Consider the following 24764-nt stretch of genomic DNA (forward strand, 5'->3'; position numbering starts at 1 on the left):
CGTAAGTTTTGTAATCTTTTTATTTATCATAATTTTAAAACAAAAATCACAACAGAGGACATATTTGACTCGTGAATCAAACTGTGTGATTAAAAAGGAACAGAAGAATATTCAGTAAATGCGCATAATTTTAATATCGATCGATCAAGAAAAAAAGTATTTTTTTGTAAAGGTCAAGTTGGTTTTGCTCAACTACTTTCAGTGTAGCCTCAACCAAGCATATAATTAGAATACATCATCTTAAAAAAACGTTTACATGTTGCGTTGGTCTCAGTCCTGGTTGAATGTGACCTTTATGAAAGTGCACATGTTCACATGCTACCACTTGACTTGTTGGACAAATCTGAGGAATCATTTTTGCTTAAACTATTCCTTGTCGAACTAGAGTTCGAGTCGTATGATACGACCCCTTCTGCAGGAGACAACAAGGATAACGTCAGTGTTTGGAATTGGTTGACCTGAATGAAAATATAGATTGTTAAATTTAGTATAATAATATTATTTCAACATCGAATAAATAACGAATAGCTTACCAGCTCTGCATTCTCCTTCAGAATTGTCCACACCTCTTCTTGAACATTGGTCAACTCCTTGAGTCCTCTATTAAAAGTTTTGACGTATTCTTTGCGACTTCGATGACTGCTACGCCTGCCGTTAGCAGGATATCCTACGTCTACGCTTTCTGCTAAACTTTTATCACAGTTATCAACCCCATTATGAAGGCTTGGACGGTTGCTTCCACTCGCAGGGCGCTGGCTGAAAGGTTTGAGACCGCCACTCAAGCCAACCATGTCCAACTGATACGTGTCCACAGCGTCTTTCAGTCTTAACAGGTAGAGGTGAAGCGTCTGGGATAACAATAATAATATATGTAGAGAACAACATCTTTGGTTCTTACAAAGTAGGAAAGCAGACTTGTGACTAGGAAAATTTATGCAAAATAATACATATATGCACATGGTTTTACCTCTTCAAACTGCACGGTATCTTTGGTCAAGATTTCAGTTTGAATGAAGGCTGCTTGGGAAGTTTTGTACCAATCGGAAAGGACTTCGGTGAGGCGAACAATTGTGAGCTGAAAAAATTGAAATTTTATAATGGTTACATTAAATGTATAACACTACATTTTTTTACTAACCTGACATTCTTCATTGAGCAATTCTGCAAGGCATTTTGATTTCTCCTGCATCTGAAAATATATGAAAAGGTGTAAAATATTTAGCAAAACGCTGCAACCCCTAAGGCCGAAATAGTGATGAACTATCCATTAGCATACCTTTATCCGTTCCAAGATGTGAAACTGTTCATCATTATAAGTCTAGGAGATGGCACAATGTGTCATTAGATAATTCTGGATTATGGTTATCGATCACTATATGTTTAAAGAAATAGCACTTACAAGATTTCTGGTGGCTCGATCCCGCAAAAGATGTTGCCAAGAATCTCGCAGCTTGGTAACATGAGTTGCACCTTTGATGGAAGCCCTGGAGATGTCTTTAACACCCTGTGTGGAACAAAAACATGTAAATAAAACAAAATACTACAGCTTTGATAAACGGCAAATAAGTTGTCATTCGAATCAGGCTAATTACGAGTTCTAGGAACGCGAGTAAGAAGTTGCATACGAAGACTACTTACAGATGTAACTTCCTCCCACTCTGCCATCAAAACACCATTTTCCACAAATCGGCTGTGAAGTTGCTTGATGGGTTGTTCCAGCGTGAGAAGGTGAGCTGAGTGAAAGGATCAAATTTATTTTTTTAAGGATGTTACAGTAGAACGAGTATAATTTCATCGAATGTATTGTCACAGTTTTCTTACCACTTAAGCTGCGAAACTCCGTTTGTTGGAGTTCAGAAAGCTGTCCCATGGAATCCACCTTGTCATGCGCTCCTTTGTCCCCCGTGTGTGGTAGCGCACTTACAAATGACTGGCATACTTTTTGAAACTGAATCATAAGACCAAGCTGCTGAGTGATGGATTGAATCACAGTTTGCAATTGGGAGCCTTCTTTTGAAACGCTTGAAAGTTCGGATACAATGACTTTGCTGATTGTACGCACTGCTTCATTTATGAGGCTCACGGAACGACATATCTTCTCTACTCTTCGACGATATGAGTAACCAACTCCACAAATGTGCTTAGCCAAACTCGCATCATTCTCCACGTTGACCAAGTCTGGTAGAATATGTATCAATTAATCATTGTAGCATTACTCTATTTCCATTTAGAACTAATTTATTTTATGCATAGTTTCACTCACTAGGGAAGGCTGTAAACTTTGGCAAATCTTTAGTGTCCCAATCCAATGACACATTATTGTTCTCTCTAAGAAACAAACAAGTTAGGAAATTACTATTATGCAATGCACTTGAAACATTTTGCTATCACATATACGTGGAAGATGGATAACCTTAACTGATTTTACTAGTTTCAATTAGCGAACTAAACCCAACTTTTTGTTAAAATTCATAAGACTTTAATAAAACTGCAATAATCTTACCGATGACATAATATCAATGGAGTATCATCGGAAGTATTGGGAATGCTAGAATTTGACTTTCTCCCATTGTCGAGTATGGATTCAAGTGTGCTGTCCTTGTATAAAATGACTTGATTTTCTGGAGGAATATCTGTCTGTTCTAAAAATGCAAATTATGACACTTTGTTTATATTACGAAAGTAAAATATGTCAATATTGTGTTTGCCCATTTATTAAGTCGATAAAGAAAACTCAATTTAGTTCTTACCCATAATCAGACACTGGAAGTTGGTGAGGGTTTTATGCTCCTCCAAGTCCATGTAGACTCGAAGCGATTGAATTTTATTCACAAAAAAGATGTGAACTCTTTTACGGCAAAGTACATTTTGGACGGCAGCGAAAAAGTTATCAAAGCTTAAGCGTTTTCTAGGATCCACTTCCATTAGTCCTGAAGACACACGTATAAATGAACTCAAATTCAAATTTAAAGTGCATAATGCCAATGTACCTGCTAAAAGTGGAGTAACAAGGATTTTTAAACCAGCGCTAAGTTGACAACTATTTGGCATATCCCGTTTCCACTCTACAGGTCCATTTTCAGTGGTCTGGCACCCGGAAATTACACCAGATTCCTTCTGTTTTGGGGTAAAATAGATAAATTTGATTGGTGAGTGGAAAGAGGAGAGATATTTTAAGACTATTTGAGCAACGAGTAATTAATATCATAGTTTCATACCTTGGTGGTGATGTAGTACATCATTTCCTTATTTTTACGCCCTCCGTAAGGTCGGAATGGTAAATTTCCAGTAGCTACGTGATATAATGTCACCCCTATTGACCATAAGTCGACGGACGCACCAAATGTCTTCCCAACTGGTTTTCGCAAAACTACTCGTTCATAGAAAAAAATAATTATAAAATTTGTCGAGGTTAATAAATACAGTTTAGATCATAAATTATAAATCTGTTTGCTCATCACCTGCACGCTCATAGAGATCAGGATGAAGGTATTCTTCAGTGCCATAGAGGGAAACAAATTCTTGGTCTTCTTCCAACTCTCTGAAAAAAAGATTAAGCAATCCATGTATTTACATGCACTCATAAAGATAAGTACGCAAAGAAAGGTACTCACCTGGCCGCTCCAAAATCTGTCAACTTATAAATTATTCGACCGTCCTCAGCAACAAACTTCATTATATTTCCAGGTTTCAAGTCCCTGTGCACCAAATTGTTATCTCGGAGATGTTTCATTCCGGCAGACAAGTGTTCTAGCACCAGAAGGAATTCGTCCTCCGCAAGTCCGTACCTGAAGAAATTAATGAAATTGCATATATGTATATTTCCGCCCATATTAATGACCCAATGAATAAAATGTTACTCACATGTTCTCTGGATCATCCAAGATGTTAAAGAGGCTTCCTCCAGTACAAAGTTCCATCACAATGACTTTGCCCCTCCCATCCTGTTCCTCCTCGATCGCCAGCAATTTGACAATATTTTCGTGCTTGACTTTCTTGAGGACCTCAAATTCGCGAACTTGAACTTCTTGAGGACGCTAAAATAGAATAAACAATTTGATTACGGGAACCAAGCTCAATTAAGTAATTATTCTTATCAAGTTTCTTACCATGTGACTTAATTGATTGAAAGTTTTTACAGCTACCGGCTAGAAAAAATAATGACTATTCAAAACTTAAAAACTACGAGTTGGCTAATTCTACCCTTATCTCGTAATATTTTATTAAAATAGTATCGCATATCGTAAGCATTAAACAATGCAGCCTTACCTCCCCGTCATGCTTAGAGACGCCTTGAAAAACAGCACCCTATGTGGTACAAAATATGCACACATGAACACGTAATCTTTTTATGTACCTGAATTCGACAATGTTTTAAAATGATAATAGGCTAACCGTCGCTCCTTTTCCCAAAACTGAAGTTGTGCACCACACATAATTTGCTGAGCCTCGTAAATACGACATTTTGAAAGGTTTGTGCGGTGTAGAGTCCACCAATCGACAGAAGTGAAATCGGAAGAGCGTTGTTATATTTTTTTTTTTACTTATTTTTAATATCACATAAAATCACCACTAGTGTAACAACCAGGTAGCATAGTCGTCGTATCATATCAAACCAAAATCCATGGCATGGCGTAACAATTCGGGTGACACCCCAACTTCCTAAATCACTTGTCCTTTGTGCGAGTAGGGACTTGCAACAAAGAGTTTAAAGTGAAATAAAATTATATCTTCTGTGTCGCGTTCACAATTGTTTGCGTTGGTTTAAGTCTTTCATTCACACATCCTGCACTGAACCTCGGAAGCACATTTCTGGCGTGCCTTGTGTCTGCAATTGTCGAAAATAAACTCGCCAACGAGTGCTTAGTGGAAGTTGATGAGGAACAAGCGATATCCACTGCACTGACTGAGTGCGAATGCCTTGAGTGATGATGAATGGTGTTACGCGTACAAGTTTTTCATCCAATTCTTGTCCACAATGGTCTTTCAATCTGCAAAATACAAAACAAGCGATTTAGAGAAATCCTTCGCTCACTCAAACAAAGCAACACGAGTATTACGTTATTATTAAAAAAGACTGTCTTATTGCATCCAAGTATTTGTTGTTATCAAAGATCAATCTATTTAGTCAGTGCAGATTGTGCATTGTATTCATTAAATAAACCAAATCTCACACACTGGATTGATTTTCCAATTGTATGGTGAATCTTATAACTCAATGAGTTTATGAGTAACATTATCATAAGATGTCATTTATGATTATCGAAATTATTACGAACATTTATTACGTGCATGTAGATATGTGCGACAATAAAAAAATGCATCATAATCTACTAAAAATACCACCAAAGAGATGAAACGGTAAAGAAGCAGCACTTTCACACGAAATCAAGCAAAATTCATACATTTCTAACAAGCAAGTGCATTAAAGTGGTATAAATAAATGGCTTAAATCATTGAACTTGATCATTCGACTCGTACAATTGGTTCATTTTATTTTATTAAGTATTATTTTTTCTACTGCACGAGCAATTTGTGGGATTTGAGAAATCGCCTCGAAAGTAATAATCACTATTAAGAGCAGTAAAACGAATACATATCCCTGCAAATCGCCACACCTGAGTGATCTTCCCCCACGCTCCTTGCTCATCAATCGCAAACCTACTAAAACTGTTATATTTCTCATTTTCTTGGCCTGTCCTGATCTGATTAACCAACTCCTGCAAATGTATGTGTGAGAGAAATGTGATGCTCAAAAGGAGCCTTCTTTGCTCTGCCATTATAACTTGTAAACAATTTTCCATCACGGCTGCTAAACTGCGTATGCACGCTAAATGGACTAAGGTTGGATTAAGTATTTCGATGTACATATGTACATAAATCTCACAATCTCATATTTGGTTGGAATCCAATTTGCAGGAGGTTTAGATTACACGGACGGAAATGTGCATGACATTCGCCAACCACTCAAAATGGGCAGCTCATCAAGCCAGAGTTAGGTCATCGGTCACACAGGCTGGTTTCGATACCGTTTTCATGCTAACAAGATTGACCAGCAGTGAGTGAAGCCGTGCGGTGGTGGTGGGATCACAGCATTTGTAAAGGACTTGAAGATAGAAATCTTTGCCTTATTCTTTGGATTAGTTAGCATTGCTTGTCTACTACGGCACGCATAACTTTTTAATAAATGTGTGCTCACTATGAAGCGAAACCATATTATTATTCTCAGATATCACAATAATAGTAACAGCAAATTTGAGTAGCAGGTTGGTTGTGGAATTTATCTGTTTGTGTTTTATTCACATGGCGTATTTATTCACATGGCGTACTTTGTGGTGCCTGCTACTCCCAAAAAAATTTCTTAAATTGGCATAAGGCTCCCTTTCAATGTCTGCCAACTTGCAAGCACCATCTGCGAAATCAGATGGCCTCATGGTTCATATATTATGCAAGTACAATTTTATTTTGTATATGTACAAAATAAAATTGTACATATATGTACACGGAGACGTATTACTCGGCTCAAGCTAAAAAAGATATACCAAAGTTGGAAACAGATTTCGGTTTGATTCTGATTATTTTCATTGACAGAAGCTTCTAAAAGTCGGATATCAAAATTTCAATATCGTAGAACGTACAAGGTCTGTATTATTTACAAGCCCACATTAAAGTACATTAGCTCCCGGAAGTCACATATTATCTTAATGTCTAACGAATGAAAAAAATAAATTGCAAAAAATAACCCAAAACCTGCTAAGCACGCCGGTCGGCTATTATTATATTTATAGAAACTACTCAAAATCACCAGAGTTGTGGTAGTGCACATAATAGTTAATACACATGTGCGAGGAGAATGACGACTTTTTATAGAAGAACAGAAAAGAAACCGCAAATTCCTTTGTTGGTTGAAGAATGAAGGAGAACAATACAGATCTATTGTTTTAAATGCCAAAAATAACTGCAAACCCGTCGCCTATTCCTAAAATGCAATTGAAATAAATACAATGCGTCACTTTAAATTGCAACCTGTTATGAGTTGGTGTGCTAAATTAACAGAACCAACACTTTTTAAATACACACATGTCGTCATGATATACACGCAAACACTTGATTTTATACTTCTTTTGAATGATTAATACAATTTTCTAAACAGAATTGTTACCTTCAGACTTCCTACAAAGTAAATCTCTTTTGACTGTGGATACGACATACAATCTCAGACAAAATGAACAAATCAATCTGATGAGATGTGCAACACCATGCATTTTCAAAATAAGAAAGAAATGCCTCACTCATGTCCTTTTTTTTACACAAACTTTGTGGAAGAACTTTTTAATTTTGATGTCTTTATGACTTTGAGTTACACAATTTTACAGACTGCACTAAAATGGACTGGACCAATAGTATTCTGATTTCCAAATCCTACAATAACTCAATTGAAAAGTATCTCGACTTTCTCCTGGTTGTATGCAGTTGGTTAGATTCAGAAAATGGAATGGATTTACAAAAATGGATATACTAAACTGTTGTATTAGTCATATATAATAATTAAATAATTTAGTTCCATTTACTCGATTGTTAAACCATCTCGTCTTCTTTGAGACGTCCATTAAGGTGAGGTTATTAATTTTAGTATTAATATATTGCTTCATCATGTAAATTAATCTCAACGTAAAAGTGTGACTGGCAAAAGTGGGCCAGGGCTAGAATAATAATATAGCTAATCACTCACTATCTCGCAAGTCCTGCTGTTTTTTGTCTGGCAGAGGAAAATCGTGCTAAAAATGACAAGTTTTAATAAAACCAGGAAAAAGAGATCCGAGTAAATATAAAATTGGCATAAATGAAGTGACACATTTTCCACCTCAGACCCACTACACCGGGGAAAGCAGGATACGATGAATGGACAATTTGATGGCATTGTTTTATACAGAGTTTAGAATAATGATGATGATGATGTACAGAATGGATCACATGCAGCGTTTCTTCAGTGGCAGACCTACAACTGCGACATGACAGATTCTGGCCTTCACACGAACGATGACTGTGACACTTGAAGTATAAAATTGCCACACACAAATACTGTAAATTAAATTATTAGCGACCGAAAATTCGTGCAAATAAATTACACTGTTAAATTTCTTCCTACAACCAAAGCCGGGATCAATGTTTAGCCAGTACAAAGATTTTCCAGGATTACTACAAGAAGCGTACGCAAATAATGAAATAAACCACCAGCCCATTTTAAATATCAGTAAATTAAGCTAAATTATGGATTATTCATTACATAATTAACCCGCAGATTAAACTGTCAACTGTGCCCAAATAAACATGAATCTACATTATTCTACAATGTAGAATCTACATACATACACAATGTGTATGTAGATTTCATTACAGGAACGTCAAAGAATTGTCGTGAACAAAGTTGCCAACAGTGAAGAATAAATGCTCTTGTGCGTGGAGGCAGACTGTGTAAAGATAATGAAGTTGGTTGGCAAATGCGTTTTTGTAACGGTCCAATTACGACCTAATTCATGAAATAGGTAAATTGCAACATTCAATAGTGTAAGTATAACTGCATAATGTTATTGTTGGGACCTGGCATACCCAACCCATTAAGTTATCCTTAGAAGAACGAGCCGTAAAAACTTGAAACATTGTCACCAACAATTGCAGTATATCATCCAAAACCATCGTATTAATCTTAGCTAAATATTTTTTGGCCCTTCACTTAAGACACGAAGCTAGTTTACTAAGCATGCTTACTTATCCTTAGTTATAGATCAGAAGGATGAGCTGCTAACAAAAATGAAAGCAATTGCCAGAATATGGAAATCAACGTCGCCATCACAAGTGTCTTGATTTCAACATGTATTGTGGAATTGCCAAAAGACCGTGAAATTGAAAATGATGCGACCAAATCAACAATAAAATCAACACATATTGAGCAGCATAGATGAAGTCACTTGTCAAATCAAAGAGAGAGCGACACTGCGAGATTTAATAATAAAAAACGGCGACGACGACGACAAATGAATTTGCTATGCACACAATAATAAATTCAGGTACATATTAATACAGATGCATCCCCATAAATGTCACAAAAACATTTGAGCATTGAAAATAATTGCTCAGAAATAAAACTGCATTGACTTCACCATGTAAAAAAGTGTCCTGTATATTCAATGGGTATTATCCATATTATAACTAGTGCATAGTACATCACGGCATCATCTCCCCGAAAATAGTTACTTTTATTGGTGACACATTTTCTTTTCTTTATTTTTTGCGTGATCAACCTCAAACCAAAGAAGCTGAAATCCTTCGTTTTTTTTATTTAATCCGTGACAAATAGTTGGTTTATGACCAACACAAAATGAGCATCCTTTTCACTTCACTTTGTAATTTATTTATTGATGATGGTTCTCTTGCTTGAGATTAGTTAAGATAAAATGAGAGCAAGAAAAAGGGTCGTCTGAATTTGCAAAGAAATTCGCAATGTTTCCTTTCAAGAAAGATTCATCAACATAAATTGCTGGCATTTCTAATTAATTGTGGAAGATTTGTATTTCAATTATTTACGACTGCTGACGTATTGTATATATACATCTGAATTTTAATTAATCCATTCAATGAGAGATTTTAAGCATATTATGTATGATGTTATAGAATGTTCGTTTTTTAAACAAATCATGGTAAACCTGTTTTTAGTGAATTTTCATTAAAATATTTACTATTACTCCTCTATAATTCAAACCTCCAAAACATCATTACTATCGTTCTGTCATTAAGTCATTTAGTTTATGTCAATTGTAAATTGTATTAAATTTTATTTCTGCAAATATGTAATATTCAATTTGTGGGCTGCAGTGTGGTGCATATATAAGTACATACAGTGAACAGTATCAAAATATCAATAACGTCGCAGGACTTGTGATGTGATGCATATTTGTCGTACCAATAAAAGTCAAAAATTAAGTTAGTAATTGTGAATTTTTGTACTTTTCTCACCAGTTTTGGGCCGTTTCTTGAAATATGTTTCAGGTTTTGAGATCGAATTGTATTGGAATGTTTAAAAATTGTACGAATTTCATTCAACTTATCCACTTTCAACATACACAGACAATTGAAAATCCACACTGCTACTAATCCAACTCCGAGCAACAAATACTGAATAAGTAGGATTGGTGATGAGTCACTAGCATAGCATCGCAATTCTGGATCGGGATTCTGATTCTACGTAATCACAATTATTAACAAACAGTATCACTCGATATCAGTAAAAAATAGGCCAGAAATTTGCTGCATGTTCCAGTGTTCTGCATTTTTTGGTCAAAGGTAATTAAATTAGGCCTTGCTTTCACCAATTGTATTTTGCTCCGTCCGAGTTCTTTAAACATGGTAAAATATGCACAACATGAGCACAATAGCTTTCCCCATCGTGAAATTTCTGGACACTTTCTTTATTATATTTGTATTTAATTACCAACTGAAATTACTGACGTATTTATTATCCAGTCAATTTATGAGTTTGATGTGTGTGTGTGTATGAACATAACCTTGGTCAAAAACTTTTTTTCAGTGTGAACATCAACACGACGAGTCTGTCCGAAACAATGCGATTTAAAAGAGTGTTCTCATCCTATCTTGTTTATTCTGCAAGTAATAATTCGGACGACTAAAATATTGCTTACACTCTGCACCGTATAACTCGAGGAAGGGTAATAAAATGCACGATGTACTATGCGGGGATGGATCTAGGGATACTACATGAACTTATGATGAAATATACATGACTATCAGAGAGATACCTCGGCTACAACATAGAAGTGACGATAAAAAGCTATAAAAGTGAACCCCTTCGTTCCATTTCCATCTATCTCTCTATGCTTGTTTACTTGCCAATGAATTTCAACCAAAACACTCTGCCATTACTTCTTTTGTCATAATCAGCTCAGGTGCAGCAGCGTGGGAGTGTATACAAAAGTATTGCAAAATGCAAAGGCAGCGTTGCATGCCATAGCTAGAAATGCATGCCTTTATAAGAAGTCAAACAATGTATGTGTGGCTTATTTTAAAATAATATTTTTTATATGCGTACGTACGTACAACAAATCTATGTACACTCTAACAGCTTAAAATCGCCATATTTGTTGGTCGTTTGATTTCATTTGTAATCGACACTATCTTATTGGTGATAATGAACCAATTTGTTGGTATTTTAATATTTAACGTGACCTTCGCCAGAATACTTATGATAAATGAAAAGATATGCCTAAAACAGAGGTTACTAGCATAATGAAGCAGGTATATATCAATGCTCATGTTTTCCCATGATGATGCCTACGCACAAGATAAGAGGATATAAGCCAAGCACAGCATACATTTGTCATTATGGCCAGCGACAAGTAGAATCATGGTGAATTAGGATATGCAAAATTAGTATTGCGATATGCAAAATGTCTGGAATCAGAAATCATTTCATTTTCCAAGCCATTGTTCGCAATAGTTCGCAATTCGCATGGCTCTTGGTGAAGAAGTCAAAGTCAGTCTCACATATCCATCCAACAGGCAAGTCCAAGAGCGGCAAGTGGCTCACTTTTGGCGGTGTCCAAAATATTTATGTTTCTCCAACTGCAAATTTCACAATAAATGCAATTCGTGCTTCTTAATATCACACACACCTTCACATATTTTTAATAAAACGTTAAATCACACTCGCAGGGACTGGAATTGTCTGGAGCACTTTTAAAGGTATGTATGTTGTTCGTCTATTGTCGTTTAATATTGTCTCATGTAATTTTAACGCCTTGAAAATGATTTCTGGCAAAATCACCTCAACCTGCCGTGATTTAAATTAAACCATTTAATTCAAAGCCGACGTATCAGATTGAACAATGAGGGTAAACATCTTTTGAGTTGCAGGTTATTTCCGACGACATCATATCGCATAAAATGGCCGCACAAGAAGAAAGCTTTCTCAAACTAGTTACTCAGGTGGTGAACGACAAAAACAACCAATTTAAACCCGCAGGAGGGGATGTTACTCTTAAAGATTTTGACACCATGGACGGTAACTTCTTTACGAACATTGTCGCTTCAATCCTTACTATGATTGACCCAACCTTCAATGAGGTTAGTTATTATACTGTTTTTTAAAAATTTACAATGGATAAACTGCTGACCGTTGACATCGTATTCGAATACAGAGCTATATTGTAAAGTATAGCATTTGTTTATTTATCATCACAGCGGCCAATTGATTCATCAGCTCGTCTGCACAAGTTTGAAGATTTTGGCTTTTCGACTACTTATGATGCAACTCATGAAACAGTGTTCCGAGCAGCTCGCAAATTCTTTCCTCCGGGTAACGAGACATTGGATTTGAGCATATTTTTTATGCCACAAAATGGTAAGTCAGCCACAATTAGAATACCCTGCACAATGTAATATATATATGCGAAAGTACTATGCAAAGTCCAGTTCTCACCCTTCGTCGCTTATTCTTGGTATGCTTTTTTAGATATAAAGAGAGCTAAACAAGTGATAATATTCTTAACGGGATATTTCATTTTGTCGGATCAGATTCATGAAAAGTTTGAGGCAGAGTGGGAACGCCTGAATAGTGAAAATCAGGACAAGAGTCGTCTCTATGAAGAAATTGAAATCTTAAGAAATACGATTGCAGAACATGTTGTTCGGCTGCAGTCCAACAAGGACAAAAAACCTGAGGTAACAAGGAAAATGTTTTACTTATCTGTCTACTAGGCTGCTTCAACAATAAATATTTTGATGATGTTATTTAAATTCATTTTATTTCTTTGTTGTAGCTGGATGCAAAGTTGAAAGATTTGGAAAATAATTTGATGCTAGAGAGTAACCAATTCTCAACTACAGAAGAAGTCTGTATTGCTGCAAAAAAGAAGTATGATGAGCATGCCATTGTTAATAAGCGACTCGAGGTGGAATTGAGCAGCTTAACTACTGAAAAGATTGGCTTGGAGGAGCTCATTGTAACTTCACCGCAAAAACTTGAGCAAATGTGCAAGGCTGAAATGCAAGCGGTAAGGAGATGAGAGTCGGTCATTTATGTAGAGTAGGTCTGGAGACCGCATGTGGATGTATTAGTCATAAAATTTGCTTATCTTTATCACGCTTGTGATTCGTGATTCACAAATTTGCGTATATGCAAAAATAGAAAATAATTAGTTTATTTAATTGTCCTTGATTTACAGGTGGCAGACAATGCAAAGGAACGGGATATCATGGGAGCCGAGTTAAAAGAACTTGAGAACAGTGAGCAATTTATTTCTAAAGTAATTGAACGTGCTGCAGAGACCGTTGAAAAGTTTGAAGAAATGGTCAGTGATCTACGACTTGCAAAGTAAGTACTCAATGTGTTATTTCTTACTAATAAATTACAATATTTAAAAAATATATTACATATTATAGTGAGAAAGTCAGCGCTCTTAAAGAACTTCGTCAGGAAGAGAGGGATAAAAATGCAGATATTGCTGAACTAAAGAAAGTTATGGATCAGTTAAACATTGAACAAGATCAACTTCAAATTGAGATTAACAATAGAACAGACTTTTACGAAAATGAATGCTCAAGGTTAAACCAGGCTCTCAATAATTGGAGTTTGTAAGTAGTTTGTATTAAATGAATAGTATACGAACTTTTGCTCGAATGGTGAACAACTATTTAGGATTCATCGGAATTGCAAATACATTGATCGTATATTTTGTTGCTTACTATATTTATGCTTATCATGTTCTACATAGGAAGGCTGAGCAGTGGCAGTTTAAATCGGATGAAATAATTTCGAAACTTGATGAAATTGATAATGAAATCAGCGTAACTAAATTCAAGACACAAGAAAAAATTATGGAGATACACCGGATAGAGTCGGCTGTCAATGAAGATATTCGTGTCTATGAGAACCTTGTGGTATGTGTGATATATTCCTGGTATATGCTATGGATTGAATACGTATGAATTGTACACCGGTAATTTCTTTCACTTGCAGGTGGAACAAGGGACGAGAATCTTAAATTTATTAAAAGAGTATGCAAACTCAGAATAAGATATTCTTACGGTCAATGGGGCTGAAAAAACCAAAGACACGTTAAGTAGCCTGAATAAAAAATGGTATTTTGCCAAGTCTTTGGGAGGACAAAGTATTGTATTATGCAATTAAAAACAAAATACTTTTATCTATGCAGATCTGTAAATAGAGGTCAATACGCCAAATATTTATAAGTTGAAATGTCTACCTGAGATGACTAAATGGAGTAAATTAAAATTGGAATACTATTTGTCATTAAAAACAAAGACGATTACAAAAGTAGCAACAAATTTATATAAACTATAAATATTTATATTATATACTATAAGTATATTGAACGTTGTTACAACAAGGGCCCACCGATAATACTTTTGTACCATTGACCAGATTAATAAAAACTGGTTATAAATTTCCAAAAATGATAAAATCGTCAACTGATAACCGATAATTAACATCATTTCTGTTGTCTTCCCCCTTCAAGTCATTTTCCATGTAACACTCCAAGTCGACAGTAGAGTCTATTGATTGTTTCATTAGAAAACTAAAAATAATTTTCGTTACAGAGTCAAAATCCAATTGTCCAGACCCTGTATATTTTTACAAAATATATAGTTAGTAGGATCAAAAATATAATTCAATGATAAAAGTAGTTGATCAGATTTTAAAGATGTATGGGCAAAGAATTTCTGCACAAAATGCATATTTAGTTACCATTTCTGTCGTGTTCTGCTATGAGCTTTTCCAGTTCTTCGTTATCTATGGGCAACTTAGGATGCATAATGTTTTGCAACAAGCTGGATATCTGCTTTTTGCTATACCGGATGCCTTCAGGGACTACATCGCAGTGTCGAAATATTCGTTCCATGACTAAGATTTCAGAATTTTTGTATGTAAGTTCATCAATTCATTTTGAAGTTCAATTTGCAAATCAATGTGTTACTCACGTGTATGCTGCTTGCATTTGGGATGCTGAAATTCCTGCAAGGAACAACGTGACAATTTTAGTAGTCTGTTTCTGATAACTGGTGGTACTTACCATTGGTGCAGCACGACAACAGGATATTTTATTCTCCTCTAAGTTAACAACAAGAAGTACAAACACTTTTTGCGTTCTAAATATAGTTTCCAGAAGTTGTTTGTTGAATGTCTTTGAATCCTAAGCTCTGATATGAAACTGGTGAAACCCGCACGCACCCCTCTGACTGGATTGAATGTGTCCAAGAAAGACTACGATTCAAGTGGGATATAGTTTTGCCTAAGATTGTGGAGTACTTGTAACGCAACATTTATCTTGTCCATGTTGGAAAGATGAGATATTTAGATCAGGACATAGGCGAAGAAAACTTTGGACATGTGCGTGGCTTGGTATCCACGTTATCCGTATGTAAGAAAATTCATACTTATACTTACTTCCGGAGCCAGAGGGGAAAGACCCAGCTCTGAAGTAAAAAAAATCATATGCATGAACGTTGAACTGTGTATTTTTTGTGCGTCTAAAGACCATTTTGAAAATTAAAAATAAACCTTGAGAACATGATCTGCATGGGCAGGTTGTTGGTACTTGGTGGTGTTCAATCCATCATCATACTCGTCAGAATACAGATTTCAGCGACCATAAATGATATTTGGTTGACTAGACTTGTCACGATGACGTCGTTGTCGTCATATGTCGCTGTATTCCTTAAGAGTATTTTGTACTGCACTGTGCATGTACAAGTCTAGTTAATACATTAGTCGATATCTTCGTTCACTTTGAAATTTGTTTACAAATTCATGCATAGTTTTATTAAACTATGTAAGGGCCGAATTATTACTACACTTCGTTGGTTAAGATATACCAGTGATTCTATTACAAAATATCACAAAATTGAATACTTATTAGTTTCATGAATTTTGAATCAGCATAATGTTCTGCTTATACCATCGATTAGGGTACATGTGTACATACACGTAAATTATTTGGGGTTCACTGAGCTGTATGTTTGTATTTCTCATCGCCAAAACATTGCACTTGTTATTTTTAGAACACTTTCTCTACGATGACGTCTCTCTGTATCCGAACCCCACCGCCGCTCATGCAAGATTGTTCGATTGTCCCACTCGGTTGGAATTTCTTTCGCTTCATTTCCACCAAGTTCAAAATTTGAAAGCGATTTCATGAGTTTAGTTCATTCCAAAAATGTCATCTATTTGTGCCGTGTGTGGGAAATCGGCAGCAAAAATCTGCACTGCATGCAAAAATGTTGCTTATTGTTCAGTGGAGCACCAGAAGAAGGACTGGAAGTCTCACAAGTCCTCGTGCAGAGTTTACCTGGTCAAGAAAAATGAGACGATGGGACGCTACGTCGTGGCTGCGACGGACATTGCTCCAGGCGTGATTATAATGGCCGAACCAGCCCTGATGGTGGGCCCCAAGCAGGACACCCTCCCAATTTGCCTAGGGTGTCACAAGAGGTTGACGGGGACGTACCTTTGTTCAAAATGCAGCTTCCCTCTTTGTAGCAAGGAATGTGAGCAGGTTCGTAAATATTATATGCAGCAAATACTTAATAAATTACATAATTTCGGTGCGATTCAACTAGTGGACATTTCATCTAGAGTTGATCTGAAATATTGTTGACAGCTAGAAATCCATTCCAACTACGAGTGTCTCATCTTCTCTCAGAAAAAACCCATCATAATGAAAGATCTGAACATCTATCAACCCGTCTACCAGTGCATTTTAACATTGCGTTGCCTACTCCTCAAGACGAAGGACCCAGGTCGATGGAAACAACTGAACATGATGGAACATCACAATGATCTCAGACGACAACTGACCACGCTGTGGACCAGAAATGAAATCAACACTGTGAACTTTCTCAAAGATGTTTACAAGTTGGATTTTGATGCAACTACCATTCACACCGTCTTGGGATATGCAGATATCAACGCCTTTGAAATTAGGTCAAAAGGAATTGTGTAAGTACGCCTAACATAAAATATAATTTAATTGCTACTGATGCTAATATACAATATTTTTTGTCTGAAGAATTTGTGGCTTGTTTCCTGAGGTCTCTTTGATGGCGCATGATTGCATTTCCAACACACATCACTCGATCATGGAGGACAACAAGATGGTGGTGAGGAGCACGGTGGCAATAAAGAGGGGCCAAATGATAACCACAACCTATACTCACACCCTGGAAGGCACTCTCGAGAGAAGGGAGCACATCCTCAACGCCAAACTCTTTGCCTGTATTTGCCCCAGATGCTCCTCTCCTACAGAATTGGGGACCAATTTCTCTAGCATAAAATGCTTATCTTGCCATCCTGGTTATCTTATCCCTAAAACTCCCCTCGACCCGTCATCCGTTTGGGAGTGCGACAATTGCAAGACTGAACCAATGAGCAGCAATTCTATTCGAGCACTGGTGGCTGAAATTCGCGAGGAAATTGAGAAAGCGGAGAGAACTGGTGGACAGGATCTAATTCAGACTTTAGAAGGAATCCTCCAACGCTCCAGCGGCATAAGGTTACACCCTCAACACTTTCTCATGGTTGGGATAATGCATTCGCTGTCTCAATTTTACGGGAGGACTCAAGACTTTCGAATGACCGAGTTGAGCCTAGAGCAGCTGCAGCGGAAAGAAGATCTATGTCGACAATTCCTAAAAGTCCTGAATATCATTGAACCCGGAATGTCACGGATTAGAGGTATCTATACAATATATTATTATACTATACTCTACTCAACTTATGTATGTACTGTGCGGGTGGAGCTTGTGAAAAGTGACGTCAGCTTCATCATCCAATCAAAGATTTTCTCCATATTATTTGAACTTAAGTGCGGAAAATAAGCTGTCAAAACAAAGTTTTTCATCAACACATCAATACTAATTGTTTGTTTTTAACAAATTGTAACTAAAATTCTTATGGTTGACACACGCATATCATTAAATTAATAATATCATAATGCTGCAGCCACAGTTACTACACAACCAAAAACCCTCAAGGGCCAAGCGAACTACAATTACTAGTGGAACTCGAAAGATCATTCGAAATGTGTACAATTATTTAAAAACTTCAGATGAACACGGACCAGATGAGAATCATCAACTTGCATTTTTATCCAATGGGAAACGAAACGTAAGTACTACAACTGGACGATACTTCTTCGACTAACCTTAATATAAGAATAGAAGGTTCAAAATCCAATTAATTGATTCGTACGTTTGCTTCAGATTCCAGGGATCGCAGCGTCTATGCTAGGAATCCATGAAAATTCTGTGAGAGGTTGTATTAAAAAACAACCTAATCTAAACACCCCGCCTCGAAAAAAACGAAATGGGAAATTGATGATTTCGATCAAACCGCGATACGAAATTTGGTTTATAGAAATTTCGAACAAGGTGCAAATATGCATGCATACATTTTAATAAATCACTTCATTAACGATTTATAATATAAATTTCAGGAGTACATATCACGCTACAAACGCTCTTAAACGAAATTAATGAGAAAATCGACACATTTATTGAATCACCCATTAAAATTAGTATTCTACGGATTATAATGCATCAAATTGGATTTGAGTATAAAATGATCGATCACAGATTACGATTAATGGAAAGACAAGATATTGTTGAACAACGTAAAAAGTATTTGAAGTAAGTTTTAATTATCGTGACTCATATAAAATCGATAGTTATTGAAAACGAACCGTCATATTGCATGCTTGAATAAAACATACTTAATTTGTACAACATGATCATACTCTTTGTCCGTGATATTAATTTAATTATTGATGAGCATTGCTGAACTAAATTCCTATTTGACTAGATTTTTAACAAAAATGTAAAAGATGATAAACTCAGTCAAGCGCAATTTATTGTGTTGTGTACAATTTGTTGTGTATTTTAGACGAAAGAAAGAAATTGATGCCACCAATAAAAATGTCGTGTTTTTGGACGAAACTTGGGTCAATAAAAATCACCAAAAGCAGAAGGTTTGGACCGACGGCACCGTCAAATCGAGACCAAATTGCAAAATCGGAAAGGGTGATCGTTTAATTATCACGCACGCTGGATCCAAGGACGGATTCGTGCCGAATGTTTTAAATATCTTTTGGTCAAATACCGGACAAGCGGATTACCATCAAGACATGAATGCAGAATATTTTGAAAAATGGTTTGTTGAGCAACTTTTAGTATCATTGGAAGAGCCAAGTGTCATAATTATTGATAATGCCAAATACCATTCAAGGAGGTACTATTTCTAACATTGAAACTGCATGATAATTATTAGCATGTAAGAGTTGCATATGTACGACTTACAAATATAAATTTTACAGACTCGATGCTGTACCTACGTCCAGTTCGAGAAAAGGCGTCATAATAGAATGGCTAACCAGCAAAAAAATCAAGTTCCCTCAAAATGCAACCAAAGTTCAACTATACGACATAGTTAAAGCTTTTAAGCCATTCAATGTCGAGTACTATATTGACAAAATTGCAGAAGAGTATGGTCATGAAGTTCTAAGGCTCCCTCCTTATCATTGTATCTTTAGTCCAATCGAACTGATTTGGGCAAATACCAAAAATTATGTAGCTACACATAATGTGACCCAAAAACAAACAGATGTAAAACAATTATTTATAGATGCATGTAATAGAATAACCAGTGATAATTGGTGTAAAGCAGTAGAACATTGTAAGACAGAGGAAAAAAAATATTGGAAAAAGGATGGCATTTCTGATAAGCCAATAACTCCCATAATTATCAATTTAAATGATTATACCGATAGTGAAAGCAGTGACACTGAATCTGAATAAATAAAATGTATTTTTTGATTGTATGATGGGTATATCATGGTGCCCCATTAAAAAGAGCGTGACGTCACTTTTCACAAGCTCCACCCGCACAGTACATACATAAGTTGAGTAGAGTATAGACTGTAAACTAGTGGACTGGTAAAATTGACGATTAATTGAAATGTTATGAAGGGTTAACCCTTTACGAGCTTCATGCTGCAATATTTGTGGCATCACAACACAAATTCAAAGCTGGTCTCATGGATAAGGAGGAGCTGAAAGAGAAATTGGAGGTGGTAATAAATTTACTAACAGAATCCAAGGAAATTCTAGAGTTTGACAGTCCCAGCTCTGTCACTGGACACATTGGAACCACGATAGCCAAGAGTTTGGAAGGTGTGCGACAGATACTTGACCATTTCTGTGGTTCATCGACATCCCAGCCTTCATAATTTTTCGAACCATTTGACCCCATAATATTTATCTATCTACTAGTAGACCTACCTAATAGAATAAGAGGGGGTTGAGGATTTGAGAATAATTCTCATTCTGCCTCAACAGCAGCGAACAACACGTCTGTGAAGCTGTACCTGGGTTTGAGTGCACTGCTGCAACCCACCGTCCAGCTTCCTACCGCCAACCGCCGCCTCTCTTCCTACCCGCAGATGCCACTTCCAAAAAACCTTGTACATCGACTTCTCTAACCCTTCGCCGTAAGTCAAAATTAGCAAAAAGTCCAAGTCATGACTTTTACCGGTTTGGTAATTTTGACCAGAGGGATCTGGCGGGTGCGGGTCCGCAGTAAATGATGCCAGGGGGTGTGGTCAGTAATATATACAAGCATGGAGGCGGTGGATTGAAATCCCGCTGTAGGAATCTATGCGGATTATTTTGTTAGTTTGTTAGTTAGTTTTCGGGATTTCTTGAGTATTTTAGAGTAAAATTAACATTTTGGGGTATTATGGTACGGCGAAGGGTTAGAGAAGTCGATGTACAAGGTTTTTTGGAAGTGGCATCTGCGGGTAGGCGGTAGGAAGGGAGGCGGCGGTTGGCGGTAGGAAGAGAGGCGGCGGTTGGCGGTAGGAAGAGAGGCGGCGGTTGGCGGTAGGAAGCTGGACGGTGGGCGGCAGCAGTGCACTCAAACCCAGGTACAGCTTCACAGACGTGCGAACAACGGACAAGAACGAAGAAATAAACACTACTACTCACTCATTTCTCTCTTCGCAGCTGAAGGTTTATTTACACACGCATCAGTCATACGAATGTGCAATAGTCGTAGTTTTAATTTTCGACAGGTTTTTCAACTCGTCGGATTTTGGTAAATTGTTGGTTTATAATCACGATGGGAAAGAGCAGGAATGCTACGGGGCGTAAGAACAAGACGGGAGTCTCTGAAATTCAGAAGAAACCACTTCATTCTCGTATCTATAAGGACCCACCTTTTAATATTTATCTCCGCAGAGCCCTCCCATTTCATGAAATGAAACGAAGCTGTTTGGTAAGGACGTTACAGTATGTATTAAATTAATTAGGACGTAAGTAATATAGTATGCAATAACTCATGTAATTTAATATGCGATTTCTAGGTCAATTTAATTGTTCGTCTTGCCTGTGAGAAAAAGTTGCCACAATTTCTGGAAGGGCCAAATCCACGAGTTGAGACTGACAACCGGGTTATGGATAGCCACACCCATGCTGAGGCCTATGCAGAGTGGGACAACTCCTCGGTAGCCGAATAAATGCCCGATAACAAATGGTAATAAGCGATACCCACCCCTTTTTCAGGCGGAGTTATTTTAGCAAATTATCTGTATATACAGTCTTGTGACTCGTGTCATTTTTTGTTATGCAACTGTGAATTTTATCATTGTGTACAAATGGATTTAATTTGTAAATTTGCAGATTCATCAGAAATAATACAGTCATCTCATAACCGTTGTAATGTTTTGGCCGGATTCCCTCCAGAATTCTTGAAATCGTCCGAAAATGTACATGTGAGCGCCATCTTCGCTAACCAATTCTTCGTAATCATTTGGATTCTTGAGATCTTTTTGTCTACATTTATAAATTTCAATCCGTCTCAAATTGTCAGAAGCATTTATTTAATATGAATGTCCAAGTACAATCCTCTTTGATATTTCAGTACATATAATCAAATTATTAAATACATATTCATTTCAACTTTATAATATAATCTGACTTGTATTTTAAAAGGTCAACTACCAACTTTTGGAAATTAAACAAATTACAATTTCACAGTTGAGTTGCTTTATTTTACATAATTGGTGATAAATATGAAGCACACGTCAAGAATAGGGGCTTATCATATTGTTTCAGCTTCGGCTTTGATATCAGTTTTTCTACTAAGTATTTTAATTTCCCTTGTACATAAAACTAACGGAGCTATCGCTGCTAGTCATTCACATATAAGGAATCACGACGATCGAAGTCCAAGCCGAGAACGCGAGGCTGACGGAGCATTTAGTCCAAGGTAAATATAAATTATGCATATGTACTAGAATTAATATTTCCAAATATATCACTTGATGTCGATTAGCCTAAAAAACCATGTGACTAGTAATAAGGTAAATTTTGGGCAATTTTTAATTGAACTATTTTTTTTAAATCATGGATATAGAGATAAAAGTCACTATGGGTCGTCCGACGGTCACCACTCAGAATTTGACCATGAGGCTATTTTAGGTGTTAAGCATTTACAAGTTTAAATTTTAACACTAAATAAGTTAATAATGGTGGGATATACTTATCTTGGTTTGATTATCTGAGCAGGTAGCACAAAGGATGCTGAGGAATTTGATTCCCTTCCAAAAGAAGAAGCAAAAGCAAGGCTGGCAATTCTTGTTGGGAAAATGGACTTGGATAAGAACGGCTTAATTGAGCGAGGAGAATTAAAAGCATGGATTATCAGATCTTTTAAGTAAATACGTTGTTAATATTAATTAGCACTATTTTTGTGTGTTAAAAACTTCGTACTGTGTAAAATTGTGAATATTATATTATTCCAAAAGAATGCTTTCTGAGGAGGAATCGAAGCAGAGATTGGAAGAAGTTGATGAAAACGAAGACGGACTTGTAACGTGGAAGGAATACGTTCAAGAAACATTTGGAGTTGACCTCGATAGCAATCCTAGTAGTATCCCCCTAAATGACATCGAAGAACAGCAAGTAGACCAATTCAATCCGTTATACCTACGTACATATGTGTCTCTCTAATAATTGTTTTACAAGTGTGACAACTATGACCATCTTTTACAGATGCTTGCGGATGATAAAATGCTGTTCGCTGCGGCCGATGCGAATAAGGATGGGTACTTAGATGCAGTGGAATTTGTTTCTTTTACTCATCCAGAGGAAGATCCAAAAATGCTTCCAATTGTATATCAACAAAGTTAGTATTGTAATTAAGCACCATAACCTAACTAATTGACTCTGATTCCTCCTACTAATCCTATTTAAATGATGCAACTAACTTGTGAATAATACTCTTTATTGCACGAATTAGTCAACTAAAATATGAATATTTGAAATTCACACCTTACCTTACACATTTAAAACATGTCCACCACATGCTGGCTTAAGAACACAAAGTCCGCAATTTCTAAACCATCAAATAAATTGTTGTTTTTCAGCCCTTGATAGTAAGGATACTAATAAGGACGGGGAGATTGATTTTAAAGAGTTCATTGGAGATAGAGGTAGATTTTTGACTTAAGTATCTACTTCACTTGTTGCTTATGATATCTGCTTAAAAAGTTTAAATACAATCAAACAGTAAAAACTGTTTTGTTTATGTTATATTTGGCTATGAATTTACAAAAATTAGCTTAACACTGTTCAATGATAACAAACTGCTCAATTCCAGGTCATGACAAAGATAAAAAGTGGCTGGATGATGAAAAGGACAGATTCGACAATGAACTAGATTGGAATAAGGATGGCCTCCTCGATCGACAGGAAATTATCTCTTGGGTTCTTCCAAGCAACGAGTGCGATACACTATATCTATTTGATAACATACAAAAACTAATTTTTTTTACTACGTGGTTAATCCGGAATTATCATTATTTGCGTAGAGAAATAGCTGGAGAGGAATCTGCACATTTGTTTGCTTCTGCAGATGACAATCACGGTAGAGTTGATGCGCATTTTTGTAATTTACTAAAAATATTATTTTTGCTACTAACTACCAATTTACTATTTTCAGACGAAGTACTCACACCAGAAGAAATTCTTGAGCATCATGATACATTTGTCGGAAGTGAAGGTGGACATAATCTTAAACTAACTTTGTTTTGTGTTTCCATCAAACTGTGTGGTTGGATTAAACCTTGTATAAAACCAAAAATGTTTTTTTTAGCCACTGACTATGGAGATCATCTCCATAATTTGGAAAAATTCAAAGACGAGCTGTAGACTACCAAACAGAACGCAAATATCACGAAGAGATATTACCAAAGGAAGAGGAAAATTATACGTTGTTTTTACGTATTACTCATGTTTGAAACCCCAAGTTCAAGACTAAATTGTAAACGGATTCGGGATTTCTAATTTTAAAATACGTAATACTACTAGTAGCAGTATTATAAAAGATATTTATTCTTCATTCTTCTTACAACATCAACGTGCGCACGCAGAGTGGAATTTTAATTAATGTTTGCCCCCTTAATATTTTAATCTATGCAAAATATTTTTAACTAGACTTTAATTTGACTTAGTTTTGTTATTATGGTCCCTGAAATAAATGTCTGGACCGACGACCGATTTACGCCCGATCTATCCAAATGCTGACGAGTTGCTGTCGTTATTGTCTGATGGAAAGAAATATAACAATGCAATGTTATCTTTCTCATAGGTTGGCTAGATATTATTTCATTACGTGT

At 36.3% G+C, this 24764-nt stretch overlaps 6 protein-coding genes across 11 annotated transcripts; 4 read left to right on the forward strand and 2 right to left on the reverse strand.

Moving 5' to 3' along the window:
* Positions 1–2: 2 nt before the first annotated feature.
* LOC110842355 (serine/threonine-protein kinase TBK1) lies at positions 3–10742 on the reverse strand. Its single transcript, XM_022088083.2, has 20 exons — positions 10015–10742; positions 4396–4991; positions 4270–4308; positions 4110–4148; positions 3865–4037; positions 3615–3788; positions 3462–3541; positions 3219–3370; positions 2991–3117; positions 2751–2930; positions 2504–2642; positions 2264–2328; positions 1822–2178; positions 1639–1733; positions 1400–1504; positions 1277–1318; positions 1139–1189; positions 968–1075; positions 534–848; positions 3–458 (listed from the first exon to the last, which is right to left on the reverse strand). Exons 2-20 carry the CDS (start codon positions 4462–4464, stop codon positions 312–314), a joined length of 2457 nt encoding a protein of 818 aa, XP_021943775.1. The 5' UTR covers positions 4465–4991; positions 10015–10742; the 3' UTR covers positions 3–311.
* Positions 10743–11559: 817 nt separating this feature from the next.
* On the forward strand, positions 11560–14350 carry LOC110842358 (putative uncharacterized protein MYH16). Of its 2 annotated transcripts, XR_002547338.2 has the most exons (10): positions 11560–11757; positions 11929–12138; positions 12256–12415; positions 12527–12735; positions 12834–13067; positions 13239–13387; positions 13456–13647; positions 13788–13953; positions 14033–14154; positions 14229–14350. XR_002547338.2 is itself a non-coding variant. In XM_022088088.2 (9 exons), exons 2-9 carry the CDS (start codon positions 11959–11961, stop codon positions 14087–14089), a joined length of 1347 nt encoding a protein of 448 aa, XP_021943780.1. In that variant the 5' UTR covers positions 11560–11757; positions 11929–11958; the 3' UTR covers positions 14090–14350. The 2 variants fall into 2 exon arrangements, 1 of the variants encoding a protein (XP_021943780.1); XM_022088088.2 differs by having other exon boundaries at positions 14033–14350.
* On the reverse strand, positions 14179–16134 carry LOC110842359. 3 transcript variants are annotated; one of them, XR_004835716.1, is made up of 6 exons: positions 15993–16134; positions 15596–15917; positions 15482–15510; positions 15016–15049; positions 14783–14938; positions 14179–14658 (listed from the first exon to the last, which is right to left on the reverse strand). XR_004835716.1 is itself a non-coding variant. In XM_022088090.2 (4 exons), the coding sequence occupies exons 1-4, from the start codon at positions 15108–15110 to the stop codon at positions 14474–14476; spliced, it is 378 nt and encodes a 125-aa protein (XP_021943782.1). In that variant the 5' UTR covers positions 15111–15475; the 3' UTR covers positions 14179–14473. The 3 variants fall into 3 exon arrangements, 1 of the variants encoding a protein (XP_021943782.1); XR_004835715.1 differs by lacking the exon at positions 15993–16134 and having other exon boundaries at positions 15596–15955; XM_022088090.2 differs by lacking the exons at positions 15482–15510; positions 15596–15917; positions 15993–16134 and adding an exon at positions 15108–15475.
* On the forward strand, positions 16121–19907 carry LOC118436796 (SET domain-containing protein SmydA-8-like). 3 transcript variants are annotated; one of them, XR_004835708.1, is made up of 7 exons: positions 16121–16589; positions 16695–17032; positions 17103–17767; positions 18141–18199; positions 18295–18462; positions 18528–19318; positions 19404–19907. XR_004835708.1 is itself a non-coding variant. In XM_035855403.1 (6 exons), exons 1-6 carry the CDS (start codon positions 16251–16253, stop codon positions 18555–18557), a joined length of 1599 nt encoding a protein of 532 aa, XP_035711296.1. In that variant the 5' UTR covers positions 16121–16250; the 3' UTR covers positions 18558–19907. The 3 variants fall into 3 exon arrangements, 1 of the variants encoding a protein (XP_035711296.1); XR_004835709.1 differs by having other exon boundaries at positions 18528–18720; positions 18974–19907; XM_035855403.1 differs by having other exon boundaries at positions 18528–19907.
* LOC118433234 lies at positions 18626–20567 on the forward strand. Its single transcript, XM_035844964.1, has 5 exons — positions 18626–18720; positions 18974–19318; positions 19404–19609; positions 20056–20259; positions 20425–20567. The coding sequence occupies exons 1-5, from the start codon at positions 18626–18628 to the stop codon at positions 20565–20567; spliced, it is 993 nt and encodes a 330-aa protein (XP_035700857.1).
* Positions 20568–21019: 452 nt separating this feature from the next.
* LOC110859100 (reticulocalbin-2) lies at positions 21020–24722 on the forward strand. Its single transcript, XM_035855423.1, has 12 exons — positions 21020–21361; positions 21450–21619; positions 21766–22354; positions 22502–22566; positions 22654–22801; positions 22893–23049; positions 23140–23272; positions 23514–23579; positions 23747–23870; positions 23958–24013; positions 24089–24148; positions 24242–24722. Exons 3-12 carry the CDS (start codon positions 22158–22160, stop codon positions 24295–24297), a joined length of 1062 nt encoding a protein of 353 aa, XP_035711316.1. The 5' UTR covers positions 21020–21361; positions 21450–21619; positions 21766–22157; the 3' UTR covers positions 24298–24722.
* The last annotated feature ends 42 nt before the right edge of the window (positions 24723–24764 follow it).

The sequence above is a fragment of the Folsomia candida genome, unplaced genomic scaffold (assembly GCF_002217175.1).
Source record: "Folsomia candida strain VU population unplaced genomic scaffold, ASM221717v1 Fcan01_Sc001, whole genome shotgun sequence".
NCBI lineage: Eukaryota > Metazoa > Arthropoda > Collembola > Entomobryomorpha > Isotomidae > Folsomia > Folsomia candida.

Excerpts from the sequence above, each read along its gene's own strand:
- LOC118433234 (XM_035844964.1), top strand. The coding sequence starts at position 18,626 with ATGCATCAAATTGGATTTGAGTATAAAATGATCGATCACAGATTACGA. Across the intron at positions 18,721-18,973 it reads CAACGTAAAAAGTATTTGAA|ACGAAAGAAAGAAATTGATG; the intron begins GTAAGTTTTAAT and ends TGTGTATTTTAG. Across the intron at positions 20,260-20,424 it reads GATAGCCAAGAGTTTGGAAG|CAGCGAACAACACGTCTGTG; the intron begins GTGTGCGACAGA and ends CTGCCTCAACAG.
- LOC110842359 (XM_022088090.2), bottom strand. Across the intron at positions 14,939-15,015 it reads CAAATGCAAGCAGCATACAC|TCATGGAACGAATATTTCGA; the intron begins GTGAGTAACACA and ends CTGAAATCTTAG. Across the intron at positions 14,659-14,782 it reads AGCAGAACACGACAGAAATG|GGTCTGGACAATTGGATTTT; the intron begins GTAACTAAATAT and ends AAAAATATACAG.
- LOC110842355 (XM_022088083.2), bottom strand. The coding sequence starts at position 4,464 with ATGTCGTATTTACGAGGCTCAGCAAATTATGTGTGGTGCACAACTTCA. Across the intron at positions 4,038-4,109 it reads TCAATCAATTAAGTCACATG|CGTCCTCAAGAAGTTCAAGT; the intron begins GTAAGAAACTTG and ends ATTCTATTTTAG. Across the intron at positions 3,118-3,218 it reads TGTACTACATCACCACCAAG|AAGGAATCTGGTGTAATTTC; the intron begins GTATGAAACTAT and ends ACCCCAAAACAG.
- LOC118436796 (XM_035855403.1), top strand. The coding sequence starts at position 16,251 with ATGTCATCTATTTGTGCCGTGTGTGGGAAATCGGCAGCAAAAATCTGC. Across the intron at positions 17,033-17,102 it reads ATTAGGTCAAAAGGAATTGT|AATTTGTGGCTTGTTTCCTG; the intron begins GTAAGTACGCCT and ends TTTTGTCTGAAG. Across the intron at positions 17,768-18,140 it reads CGGAATGTCACGGATTAGAG|ATGAACACGGACCAGATGAG; the intron begins GTATCTATACAA and ends TAAAAACTTCAG.
- LOC110842358 (XM_022088088.2), top strand. The coding sequence starts at position 11,959 with ATGGCCGCACAAGAAGAAAGCTTTCTCAAACTAGTTACTCAGGTGGTG. Across the intron at positions 12,139-12,255 it reads TTGACCCAACCTTCAATGAG|CGGCCAATTGATTCATCAGC; the intron begins GTTAGTTATTAT and ends TTATCATCACAG. Across the intron at positions 12,416-12,526 it reads ATTTTTTATGCCACAAAATG|ATATAAAGAGAGCTAAACAA; the intron begins GTAAGTCAGCCA and ends ATGCTTTTTTAG.
- LOC110859100 (XM_035855423.1), top strand. The coding sequence starts at position 22,158 with ATGAAGCACACGTCAAGAATAGGGGCTTATCATATTGTTTCAGCTTCG. Across the intron at positions 22,802-22,892 it reads TGGATTATCAGATCTTTTAA|AATGCTTTCTGAGGAGGAAT; the intron begins GTAAATACGTTG and ends TTATTCCAAAAG. Across the intron at positions 24,149-24,241 it reads TACATTTGTCGGAAGTGAAG|CCACTGACTATGGAGATCAT; the intron begins GTGGACATAATC and ends TGTTTTTTTTAG.